The 12,164-nt window shown below is 53.1% G+C and overlaps 1 protein-coding gene across 1 annotated transcript; it reads right to left on the bottom strand.

Annotated features, from left to right (window-relative positions):
• Nucleotides 1-826: 826 nt before the first annotated feature.
• P2RY2 (purinergic receptor P2Y2) lies at nt 827-11,863 on the bottom strand. Its single transcript, XM_087757488.1, has 2 exons — nt 11,706-11,863; nt 827-4,356 (listed from the first exon to the last, which is right to left on the bottom strand). The coding sequence occupies exon 2, from the start codon at nt 4,350-4,352 to the stop codon at nt 3,279-3,281; it is 1,074 nt and encodes a 357-aa protein (XP_087613614.1). The 5' UTR covers nt 4,353-4,356; nt 11,706-11,863; the 3' UTR covers nt 827-3,278.
• Nucleotides 11,864-12,164: the final 301 nt, after the last annotated feature.

Raw genomic sequence — 12,164 nt, 5'->3', positions numbered from 1 at the left:
TTTGGCAACTATAAGGGCTAGAAAGTTTTTTAAAAGAGAAACCAAAGCGGAGCTTTCTGCCATGGTGCTTCTCCATCCCACACTGCAGGGCAGTGGGCATTTACCATGTCTGCATTTTAAAGAAATCGCTGGGAGATCAGGTGCAGCAAAAGGGCACAAAACTAATTTGAAGGCTGGAGAAATCAGCCTCGGGACAAGAGCGAAGGAATGAGAGCTGCTCAGATTATTGCCAGGCAGATTTCAAGGCAACTTGATCACAGTTCGTAATAAATTCATCAACTGAGATGAGTGTGTCCCAAAAGTCTCGTTACGATGGCAGAGGAAGGCACAGCAAAAGCCAGGCTGGGGAGCAAGCGGCAGATAAATTGCGATGGAAAACAAAATATATACTTTTTCATGGGGACTGTGGTTAGGTTCGGGAAACCTTCTTCTCCTGGTCTCTGTAGAGGAAGGTGAGAAGCCTTTGAGAACAAGAGGTTTCACTCCAACACGTGGAGCCTCTTGGTTTGGTGGCTCCGTGAATTGCTGGGTGAAGCAGAAAAAAATGTGGTCTATGGGATGGGAGATGAATTATTTAGAGATTCATTCATTAATTACTTAATCTAGCAACTTCTTCTGGTCTTCAACAGGAGTGGCCTAGGAGAAGCTACCCACCTAGTCTATGGACTCCTACAGGAGTTTAGAAGCTGGAGGTATCTACTGTGGAGCCCACGTGTGGACAGCTGTATCTGGAGCTTGAAACACGTCTATGACATTCCACAACCCAGTTTCTATCCCCAGTATCCCCTCTTCTTTGTACACATCGGAGGAGATGGCAGAAGAGTGCTCATAGTAGAAATAAATTTATTTACTATAACAAATCTGAGGTGTCTGCATGTTACAAAAATAAAAATGTACAGTCGTTGTCACAAACCCCACTGTTTTTTAGTATAAGTTAGTCCTTTTACAAACAAATAAAATGTCTATATACAAATTTCCAGTTGGTACCTCTCCAACCGCTCTCCGTCTGACAGTGCCACTAGCTTGTGCGGGACCAGGATCACAGAGGATCACCAGGATCACCCCCTTGATGGGATTGGCAGGGTTGCCCAAGGCAGCGGTTTGAAGCTGGCTGATGCCAGCTGGGAGGAAGGTGGGATCACTGAGCAGGACCACAGGAGTGAACTTTGAGCACATTTTTGCTGAATTATTCAGAGCACGTAACTTGGTGTTCACGCTGCTTTTTGGCAAGCGCGGGAGACCAGGCACGACCTGGCCTGGAGTAACGTTTGTACCAGTTCAGCGCTTCGGTTGAATTAATTTCTCCCAATTATTTGTCTCGCCCTGGTGACTGTGCTGTGACCCTCCCCATAAAGCCAAGCCCCCTTCACAGGCACAGTGAAAAAAAGGTGCTGCTACGGTGCAAGTCCTATCTTAACCCAACCCTATCCTAAAAGTTCACTCAAGGATGAGATGAACCACCTTACAAATGTCCTATTTTTCTTTGCCGATGGTGCTCAGAGCTGAGACAGTCCCTCCTGTGGTTGTGACATTGTTGGTTGGGACAAGAGCCCTCCATGGGACCATGGTTCCACCGAGCCGGGACCACAAGAACCTCCCAGTTGCCCCTGGATGGTCCCAGTTGCCCTTGGTTGAACTCAGCCAGTTAAGTCGCGGTGTGCCTTTATCTCCACCAAGCCACTTCATAAGAAGGAGGGATGGGAGAAACTAAGAAGAGGTCTGAGGAATTGGTCTAAATGAGGATCAAATGTGTTTGCCTAATCCTAAAATAGAGTCAGGGCTGCTTTTACAAAATATGACTCGTCCAGTGCTGCAGCACAAGCAATTTTCATTTTTGGGGTGAGGAATCAGCATCTTCGTGGCAAGGCTGGGCAAGGAAACCATGGACCTGGGCTCTTGGCTCTCTAACCCAACAATTACAGAGAGAAAGACCAAGTGGACCTTCTGGTTAAGTGTTTTGTGGATATTTTCTCCAGTTTACTTTGAACTGTCCTGGCTGATGGGGGGTGCAAGGCCAAATCCAGACAGGACTGGGGTTAAGCGTAGCACCACGTTTATTGGTATGGCTCCTAAACCCAGGGTTTAGCGCTGCCAGATTTCCCAGGGAAGGTCCACACTGTCAGTAAGGGATATGCTGACTGGCTTCAGCAGAACACTGGCATTACTGGGATTAGGAGGAGACCAGACAGCAACATCTGGGCAGCATTTTGGGTCACAGAAAGCTGCTAAAGGTCCCAGAGCGCCATCACCTCTGAGCAGCAATGAGGATGTGGCAGCACTCGGCCTAGGGGATGAGCAACGGTGTTTGCTTCTTTGCTGGAAACATGAGTCACTAGTAAGGGGGTTAAAAACAAGACATGAAGAGCTCACCCTCAATTTTAATGAGCTGGAGACGATTATTAAAGTCAGCAGCTGAAAGAAAGCTATGGGTTCCTAAAAGCTTTTCAAGGGTGAACGCTGCTGTTGGGAAGCACTAACGGGACTTTTGGAAGACGTTGACCCCTCTGGAGAAACCTACAGGGGACCTTCTTGATGGTACCAGTGAACTCCAGTGGGATGGTACCAGTACACTCCAGGGGGATGGAATGTCCACCAGCACCCTTTCTAATGGGAAGCCAGTCCTTGGACAGGAGTTAGGAGTCCCCTCCCGGCTCTGCCAGCAGATGCCGGGGCTTGAAGCTGGGAGAGCATTTCTGCAGGGATGCAAAGCTGTGGGAGACCCTTTCCCGCTGCGGGTGGTATTTGCGCTTGACATTTTCATCGACCTGTTTAGCAGCATCGCAGCTGACTCTCTTCATCGACCAAAAGCCCTTCGTCCCTTGCCAAGGCACAGAGAAACGCTTGCTACTCTGCCAGGGAATCTGGAGAAAGGCAGATGGATTTCTTTAGGGGGACCTTTTGAACACAAAGTTTCTGCTTTAGAAAATGATCTAAGACATTCAGGGCATGATTTTTTTTAGCAGATTTGGCCACCATGATAGAGGTCACCCAGCCTCACTGGTGGAAAGATGCCATTGAACGTTGAACAGAGGCAGGCTTAGACGACGAGGCAGAGATACGGAGTTTGTGTGTATAACCACAGTGGCATCTTCCTGAAAAAATACATTTGAAACAACGAGAAGCAGAGAAGCGTGTTTAACACAGACCATGCTGAAGTGGGAGCAAGCCAAGGCACTGCAAACACCAAAAGCCTCAGGCCTTGAAGCATCCTGACCTCCCTTCACACCTGGGATAAACTCTTCTGTCGCAGAGACGGTGCTGGCCGTGCCGGAGCAGAGCTAGGATTTCACATCCTTGGATAACGTATCTGTGTTGTTACTGGTTCCCAGGTGACTGTTGGGCACGATGCCCAGTGCCACTTCATTTTGAGGCTTCCCTGGCATTTTGTTGCCCGCAAACTTCATAAATCGTTGTCCTGCTAAGAAATACAAAATGGGATCCAAGCAGCTGTTGGTGCTAGCTAGGGGACGAGTCACCTTATAGACTAAATTGATAGCATTGAGGGTCTGACAGCTCAAGTCCCAGCTCCGGAAGGAGTAATACAAGGTACGAGTGACATGGAAAGGAAGAAAACAAACAATGAAGACCACCAAGACGATGATTATCATCTTGACTGACTTCTTTTTGGATCGGGACAGCCGGGAGATCCCCCGTGTGGGCTGCAGCAGCCTCCGGGCCATTAGGCAGTAGCAGACGATGATGATGAGGAAAGGGATGCAGAAGAGCAGCACCAGCATCACCGAACTGTAAATGACAAACTGGCCAAAGAGGTCCTTGCTGGACGTGTCGTGACAGGTGATGGTGCCACGCTTCGTGCTGGTGGTGACGAAGAAGAGAATGGGCGACTGGCACACGACGGTCACCACCCACACGATGACCGACACCCTCCGGGCGTAGCGAACGTGTCCCCACTGCAGCGACTTCAGGGGGAAGCAGATGCCCAGGAATCGATGGATGCTGATGCAGAGGAGGAAAAGGATGCTGCAGTAGAGGTTGGTGTAAAACAAGAAGCGGACTATCTTACACAAGCCCACACTGAAGGGCCAGTTGTCCCCCATGGCATAATAATACACCAGGAGGGGCAGGGAGACCACGTAGAGCGTGTCGGACACAGCCAGGTTGAACATGTACGTGGTGGAGGCGTTCCAGGTCTTGATCCTGAAGATGAAGGCATAGAGGGCCAGCAGGTTGAGAAAGAGCCCCACCACGCACACGATGCTGTAGGAGACTGGCAGCAGGACATACTTGAAGTCCTCATCAAATATGCACTTGTAGGTGTCTCCTGTGCCACCTGGGTCCAAGGAGCTGTTGATGACTGTGGTCCAGGTTGGAGGAGTTGTTAGGATCGCCATCACCCTGGGGGGAAAGCAAAGAGGCTGTAAGGTCATGGAGGTGAGGAGTCCCTGGGAGAGATGGGTTAGATGAGAAAACCTCAGCGCCACAATGCTGTGACACGTTGTGTGGTCCATGCTGTCATTACTGTCTACTATTACTATACCCTTCCCTTCTCCTCCCATCAAGGTTGCCATCAACACTTGGCTGTCTTTATTCAAAAGCTACCTCAAGCTTGGCTCGCTGTCTGGCAGGCAGTGCCATCTCAGTGCAGGTGACAATGACTCGAGAGGTGCCAGTGCATGCCTCCTGCCAGCACACTGCATAGCCACGAAGGCCATGGCCTCATTGCATTGGGTGTTGACACAACCGAGATAGTCCCTAGCATGGAGGACTTATGGTCAAGCAGATAAAGGGAGTTTTATTTATCCTCATTTTGCATCTGGAGCACAGAGGAGGAACTAAGCTGCTGTAAAGTCACCAACGAATCCCAGGCCACACCTGGGAGTCCAACTCAGATCTCCTGCAGCCCAGTTCAACGTCCGCATCCACATTTCCCACCAGGTTCACGCAGAAATTTGGTCTCCTGCACTACAGAACAGGAAAGATGCTCCATTTTGTGCTTAACCATCCACAAGAAGTGACTCAGCTGAGCACCGAGAAAGGTGGGCCCTACTAAACCTCAGGCAGAAAGGGCAAGAAAAGGGGACCGTGCTCTTCAGCGAGCAATCCCCGTGACTGGCAGGGCCCTGATTTCAGAGGTCCTCAGCTCATTCTAGTAGAGCAAACATCACCACAACATTTGGAGGCCCCTGTAATCAAACCTTGCCAAAGGGAGCGTGTTCTTCACCACAGGGGCTCTGCCTAGGTTGGTTATTGATGATGATGATGGGTTTTTAGTGGGTTTAGTGTTGGGCCGATGGTGGCCGTCTCTCTGGTCCTGCTTCCTGGCCATGAGACCTGCTCCTCTAGCATCACCACTGCCAGAAAGTCTGCCCATGCTTGTGCAAAGCTGGTTTATACATGGCAATGACCATTTGAGATGAGAAAAATGGACTCGAAAGAGTTTCTGCGGACACAGAGTCTGGCACTGTCTGCGTCAGGAGGGACAAGGGTCCTTTTGTGCATCAGGCACAGCCCACGACTCAGCCGACACATGATCGCTCAGCAAGCTCATCAGCCAGGCATCAAATTAAAATGTATTTGCCTCCCTTCCCACAAAACAAGCCGGTTTGATCTCACTGCTGTACCCTGTTACAGGGAGCCCATGGAAATGGGAGTAATAGGGAGATGAATCCAGTGCAGGAGCTCAGAGACCAGAATCTACTGCAGGAAAAAAGGTTTGAGTAAAGGTGCCCTTTGAATGAGCACGTGGGATGTGCCCTGACCCAAATCTCATCATGCTTTTAGGTGGAAAAGGGCAATACCGGCCTTCTCAGCTACAGGCTTCTGCTCTAACCTGGTGCCACCATGCTGCAGGATAGCATGGGCATGCCCTTTCTTGCAAACAAGCACTGTTTTGACCCAGAGCTACCCTGCACCTACCTCCAATTCAGATCCTGCAGGGAAGGAGGCAATGAGGGTCTCCTAGAAGCTGCCAACCTGGATGACCTCTTACCAAAGCGAAGCACTATGGCATTAAAAAGCACCTTGACAACTCCTAGCAGATGAAGGAGTGAAGTGATGCCTCCAGCCCATCACATGGGGATAACTCCAGTCCTTGCTCCAGGGACTGGATCAAACAACCTGTCCAGATGTGGCAGGGGGACAGTCCCTGACGATACTTCCCCTATTTCGTTGCTTTTCCCCTTGAACCACAAGCAGCGCTGGCTGAGGCTCACACTTCCAAGGACGTGGGCAGAAACCACACGCATGCTCACACCCTGACTAATCTGCAACATCTGCAAAAACCCAAATATAACTTTGGGAACCACTCTGCAATGAACGTGAGGAGCCAGGACTAATTTTGCTCTGTCCTGGCCCCAGGGTTTTGCTGTTCCTGTGCCTGGTACAGCTTTGGTCCCATCACCCTTCATTCTGCTTCCCTCAAGTCCTTGGCAATGGGGTTGTCCCTGCGGATGCAGAGGATTGACAGTGCTCGGGCAGATGGGAAAACACTTTCCAGCTGCTCTACTCCCCAACTTCTTCTTTCCCTCTGAGCTTTGCAGATCTGCGGCCAACGAGACAGAGGTTGCCTGCAGACCTGGCAGCCGATTAAACGGGCCGGACAGGCCACCGTGACCGAGAGAAGCCACACAAGATGCCCCAAAAGGTGCAGGGAAGGGTGACAGAGCTCCAGAGACTTAAGCTTTGCACGTTGTTTCTCCATGCCTTTACGTCTGCAACCCCTCTGTCCCCTGCAGACAACCCATCACCCAGCTCTGCAGTACCGACAGGGGCAAGATCACCCCACCTTCCAGCCCACCTCCCTGCAGGCTCCTGTGACCCCAGCTAGAAAATCCAACAAGGTGTTTGAAACCCATCCGTAAGCCAAGGTGGGGAATCTCCTCCAGCGTGCAGGGCAGCACGGGTTGCCCCAGGCCATGCTGCGGCCATGGATGTGCCAAGACGCACATCCCCGTCGTCAGGACAAGGAGCAAACAGGGCTCTCTGGTTGGCTTGAACGGGGTAATCACGGAGACAAAACCCCGCTCACAAGGCAGCCTTGTCCTTGCCATCGTACTCTCCCTCCTTTTCCTTCTGAAAATGCAAAAGCCTTTCTTTTTTCTTTTTTTTCCCTACTTTTGCCCAGAATCCCTAGGACAAAACCTGCTGTGTCTGTCGGGGCCATGGCTGCAGTCCACCCCCTCGCCCCCGGTCCCGTTGCATCCGCAGCGAGCGAGCCGGAGAGGACACGGCCAGCCAAGGCGTGTGAAGGCACAAAAGCTGGCAGCTGCCCTTTCCTCTGCCTACGGGCCGGATGGCACGAACGCCAACTCTTACAGTGATGCATCCAGCCCCCGGCAGTGACGAGGGGAGGGAGAAAGCAGCAGCGATCCCTGAGGATGCCAAGCATAAATACTTCTATGACTACCAAAAGCAACCCCACCATGATGCTTTGGTGAGGACTACCTCACCATCAGCTCTCCTGGCCCTTCCTAGGGTCATGGCAGGAGGTTTTTTCTCTGGTGTTGAATGCAGGTGACCATGCACAGATTTTTAGGTGCCCTTAAGCCACCCGTGCACAGCAAGGGCATCGCCCCAACCAGCTTCCTCCATGCTGGACCATGTGTTGGGTCTGGAGGAACCTGGTTGCAACGGCTGGACCATCTCTCTCTTTGCAGCATGGCCTTGGACCTGTTTATCCCATGGGACGTGTTTGGTTTTGTGTTTTTTTTCCCAGAAAACAGGTACCATCAGCTGTAGTGGATGAAGACCACATGGGAAAGGAGCCCTATGATGAGAGGAGCCCGGGGAGATCGGTGTTGCAATCCCGGCAGCCACGTGCCCTCAAATATATATACCCACAGGCATGTGCATGTGATGTCAGCATCTCAAAACGCTCCCGTAACAGTATCTACCATGGGCAGGCAGGAGATATTTAGATGAGTCAATATGGGGAAGGAGGGGGCTGTCATCGGAGAAGGTCACGGGCAGCCGAGGGATGGGCAGCACCCAGGGCCAGCACAGGGGGACCATGGGTTGGACACTGAATCACCGAGTAAAAGGCTTTCATCCTGGTTTCTGCCCCCTTTTTCAGCATTCCCGGTGCTATCCCAGTGGTCACCATCCATCCCGCAGTGTTTTGTGCCTGGGAACCTGCCAGCAGAAGCAAAGTCACGAAAGCAAACAAAGCGCTACCAAATCACGCCTGTGATGAACGAGTTTTCACGGGGGGCTGATGAGGTTTAATTGACCTTTCCAAATAATTAATGTGGATTAATTTACCAGTGGAACCTCACAGACGCAGCCCTTCGTTCTGCCGATGCGAAGCCCTGGGAAATTAAACCTGCGCGGTGCGGACGCACTGACTGGGACTGCAGCTCCCATCGTATTACACCGGAGGTCGAAACCACGATCCATTTACCGCATCTTCCCTACCGACTCTTTTGCAACAGACACAAGGAGAGCGTGGGTGTTTTCCCTGCCCTAATTTATAGGCATTTAGTAGACTCATCAAAATCCTCACTCCGGATCAGGAACTACTCGAGACGCTGGGAAGCAAACGACCTGGCATCGTTTTTCTCTCCTTTGGGATTGTGGTTGAAACCCTCTGCAACCAAAAGCAAACAGACAGCGTGTTCAGATGCTACCGAGCCTGTCTGGCTGGGAGACGCGAGATGTGACCAGGATGAAATCTGAACCTGGCCAAACTGCCTGGTTTTCATCTGCCCTTTCCATTTGGCTCCTTTCTGCCGCCGTGACCTTCAGCACCTTTCTCCTCCGGGCTGGCTCCGGCCACCAGTGTGGGCTGAGGACATCCCCAGCCGTCCCGGTCCCACCATCCGCATCGCTCCCCAGCGCTTCTCTCCAGAGATCCCAAGGGAAGATACCTCCAAGATACATTTCCAAGATATCCCAAAACAAGCTTTAAGCAGCTTAAGGGGCTTTACCCATCTCCCTGGCTGGAGCCCCAGGCAATGTCCTCTCTTTTATCCCCCATGGGTCTGACCTACCCCTTCCCCATCCCCAAAATAGCCAGAAACCCTCATTCCTCCCCAAATGAACTTGCAAAGAATTTGTGTTTCTCTTATTTTCCCCTAAAAAGCACCTCAGAAGGCTCTGGGCAGCTCCAGTCTGGCTGGAAGAAATGGAGCTGCTCCGCCGAAGCGTCCCTGTGCCTCAGTTTCCCCTCCTGCCCCCAGGCTGAGAAGCAGAGGAGTTGAATTTGCTTTCTCTGTGAAAAGTATTTTTTGGGGGAGTTTCGGTTTCCTTGAATCACTTGACCCAAACTAAAAAGGGAAGAGGGAGTTTGGATAAAAGATATAATAACTTAAAAAGAACTTTATGACTTTGTTTGCAGGTCAAATAAAATGTTTTACTTTGAGCCAAATGACTTTTTCTAGGAATTTCTGGTTTCCCCCAAGAAACTCCCTGAATTCCTCCCTGAATCAATCTCTCTTCGAGCCTCCGCTTCCCCGGCGGTACCAAAACCTCCCGCTTTCATCCACACCAGGGGAAGTCAATCCAGATTAACCAAAGCTGTGGCTTTAGGGCAAATTAGATAAAAGCATTAAACCCATCGGTATCGGTGCTTATGCGTAATTAAAGCTGCCTTCGTTTGATTGAACCTGACTCGGTTCCCAGCACAAGAGGTCTCCGGGGACGGATCCTGCTGGAAGCAAATATCACCCTGGCCAATATTTAATCCCTTCATCAACATTTCCCGTCCTTCTACAGCAAAGGTGATGCTCCCTGCGTGTTTATCCCCTGCATCCCTACATCCCCTGCATCCCTACATCCCCTGCCCTCCGGGAGACCCTGCAGCATCCCGCGGGGTTGGGGGCAGATCCTATTTGAGCCCCCAAACCTTGATTTTTATTTATTGCAGGGGGAAAACGGGGCCCTCGCATCCTTTAGGCGTCCTGGAGATAGAAAGGAGCCCTGTGCTGGTTTTTATACCAGGAATTTGTCTTTGGTTTTGCCCTCCATGATTTTCTGGTGCTCACCCAAGGAAGCAACGGTCGGACCGGGAGAAGAGCGCGGGATCAGTTTCTCGTCGATCATCTGCTTTTGGTAACTGTTTTACCTTACAAGCCCCATATCTGGGAGAAATGACATTTCCACCGAGACCTAACAGCCTCCTGCCCAAACCAAGGGAGTCAACCATCAACACCCACCCGCCCCGGCAAAACCAAACGCACTCTGCCCATCTGGGAGATAACCAGCATCCGAGACTGGGGATAACGCCATTATCGGGCTTGACCATGGCACCCACAGTTACTGCGAAGCCAAAGCAGCACCAAACCCCAGAAAACCCCATGTGGGGCAGATTTCGGGGGATAATTTGCTCTTCCATAAGGAGCATCCCATGGGAGCAAAAGGGTCTTTGCTTCACGGACTGGTTCCCGTTAAGGCTTTAACAGGGGATGTTCAGCACTAAGGAGGGCTGACGGTGTGGCCGGCAGCACGCTCCGCTGCCAGCGAACTATTCACGGCTTTGGCTTTATGTCAATAACCGAGATAAAAATCGCATCGGGCAGACACAGGGTAAAGCCACTTGGTGCCAGGACGGTAAAAAAATACTCCTCGGGGTTTTATAACCCACGAAGCCCCGGGATGTGGCCACGCTCCAGGGCTCAGCAGCGTATTTAGGGGTCTCCCCCCTTTACGCTGGAGCTCCTTAGCCCATCAGCCACCGAGGCCGAAAGCCAGAGCCCCCTTTGCTCGGGTATAAATGAGGAAGAGGAACTCGGGGCACATGCCTGGCGGTAATGAAATGGCCCAATTTTGGCAGCCGCGAGCCTTGCACTGGGGGCACCATCCCCCAGCGCCGGCGGCCCCCCGGGAGCGGGGTTTGCTGCTCCCCGCCTTCTGCACAGGAAGGCAGCGGGTTGCCAAATGGGTTTTGCAATAAACCGATAAGAAAACTGGAGCAGAAAGAGAAATAAAACATTTCGCCCTGCAAGTTGCTCCTGCAGTGATGCCACCCTGTGCCCAGCTCTGGGGAAGAAGGCGTTTTTGGGGTTAGGAGCTATTAAAAGGAGTCGAAGGGTTTGAAACCAGTCTCACCGATCCCAGTGCAAATTAAAACACCCCCAAATAAATTACAGAGGGACCCCAGCATGCAAAGAGGTGGAAAAACACAAGCTGGAGTAAAGCAGGGAGTCAGCTCCCTGGCTTTTACCAGAGGTGTGTACAGGAAACCCTGGATAAACAGCCAGCGAATTCCCTTGGGAAGGGAGAAACCAAGCGGCAGAAGAGATTATTGGGAATTAATGCATAAACAATCAAATAATTCAGGCAAAGAGCAGCAAAGGGAGCCCAGGAGGCTTCCTCGAGTGCCCGGCTTGAACCGTTCCTGCCAGCCCCAGCCCACGCTGTGCGCCGCTGCTCCGACCACCCCGTCTTTGGGTCGGTTTGGGGCTTTTGGGGCAGTTTTAGCGGCATTATGGGCAGTATGTGGGGTGTGAGCTGCCCCGAGAGAGAACTGGGGTTCGGCTCTGCCCCTTGCAGTGCCCCGCTCCCTGCTTCGGATGCGTGGGGACGCTGCGTCACCCGTGTCACCCACCCAGCAGCAAGTGCCACCTCCGTGTCCCCCCCACCCGTGTGCCCACTCCCACCCCGTGCACGCCTTGCACACCCGCACCCCGGGGGTCCCGCACTGTCGCACCCCCTCCTGCGTGGGCAGGACACGCACTCACCCCCCCTGGTCCCCCCCCCTCCCCCCCCCGTCCCCCCGGTCCCCCCCGGTCGGATGCGGCCCCGCTCACCGCTGGTGGCTCCGTGGGCCCGGGGGCTCCGTGCCGATCGTCCCGCTCCCTTCAGGCGGGCGGCGGAGGCAGCTCCATGCCCGGGGCTCGGTCTTGCCCCGTACCCGGTGCCGGGCAGCGGGACGGGGGCCGGGCGTGGGACCGCACCGCCCTCCCGGGGCTGGGAGCAGGGCAGGACCGGGGCAGGACCGGGGCAGGACCGCCCTCCCCGGGGCTGGGACCGGGGCTGGGACCGCCCTCGCCCCGGGGGATCGGACCGGGACGGGAGCCCCTCTCCGGGGATGGGGCCATGGATGGGATCAGGCTTGGGATCGGGGCCAGGCACCCCTCCCCGGGGCTGGGACCGGGACAGGAGCCCGACAGCTCCCCCCTTGCACCCCTGGGGATGGGACCATGGATGGGATCGGGACTGGGACCGGGACCAGAGCCCAACCGCTCCCACCTTGTCCCCCCGGGGAT

Source organism: Nipponia nippon, unplaced genomic scaffold (assembly GCF_047370975.1).
Source record: "Nipponia nippon isolate SJK-2023a ecotype South Korea unplaced genomic scaffold, ASM4737097v1 scaffold_2, whole genome shotgun sequence".
NCBI lineage: Eukaryota > Metazoa > Chordata > Aves > Pelecaniformes > Threskiornithidae > Nipponia > Nipponia nippon.
The sequence above is the reverse complement of the archived record's forward strand: the minus strand, read 5'-3'. Positions and strand labels throughout refer to the sequence as shown.

Bases quoted from the DNA above. Each gene is read 5' to 3' on its own strand.
- P2RY2 (XM_087757488.1), bottom strand. From the start codon at position 4,352: ATGGCGATCCTAACAACTCCTCCAACCTGGACCACAGTCATCAACAGC.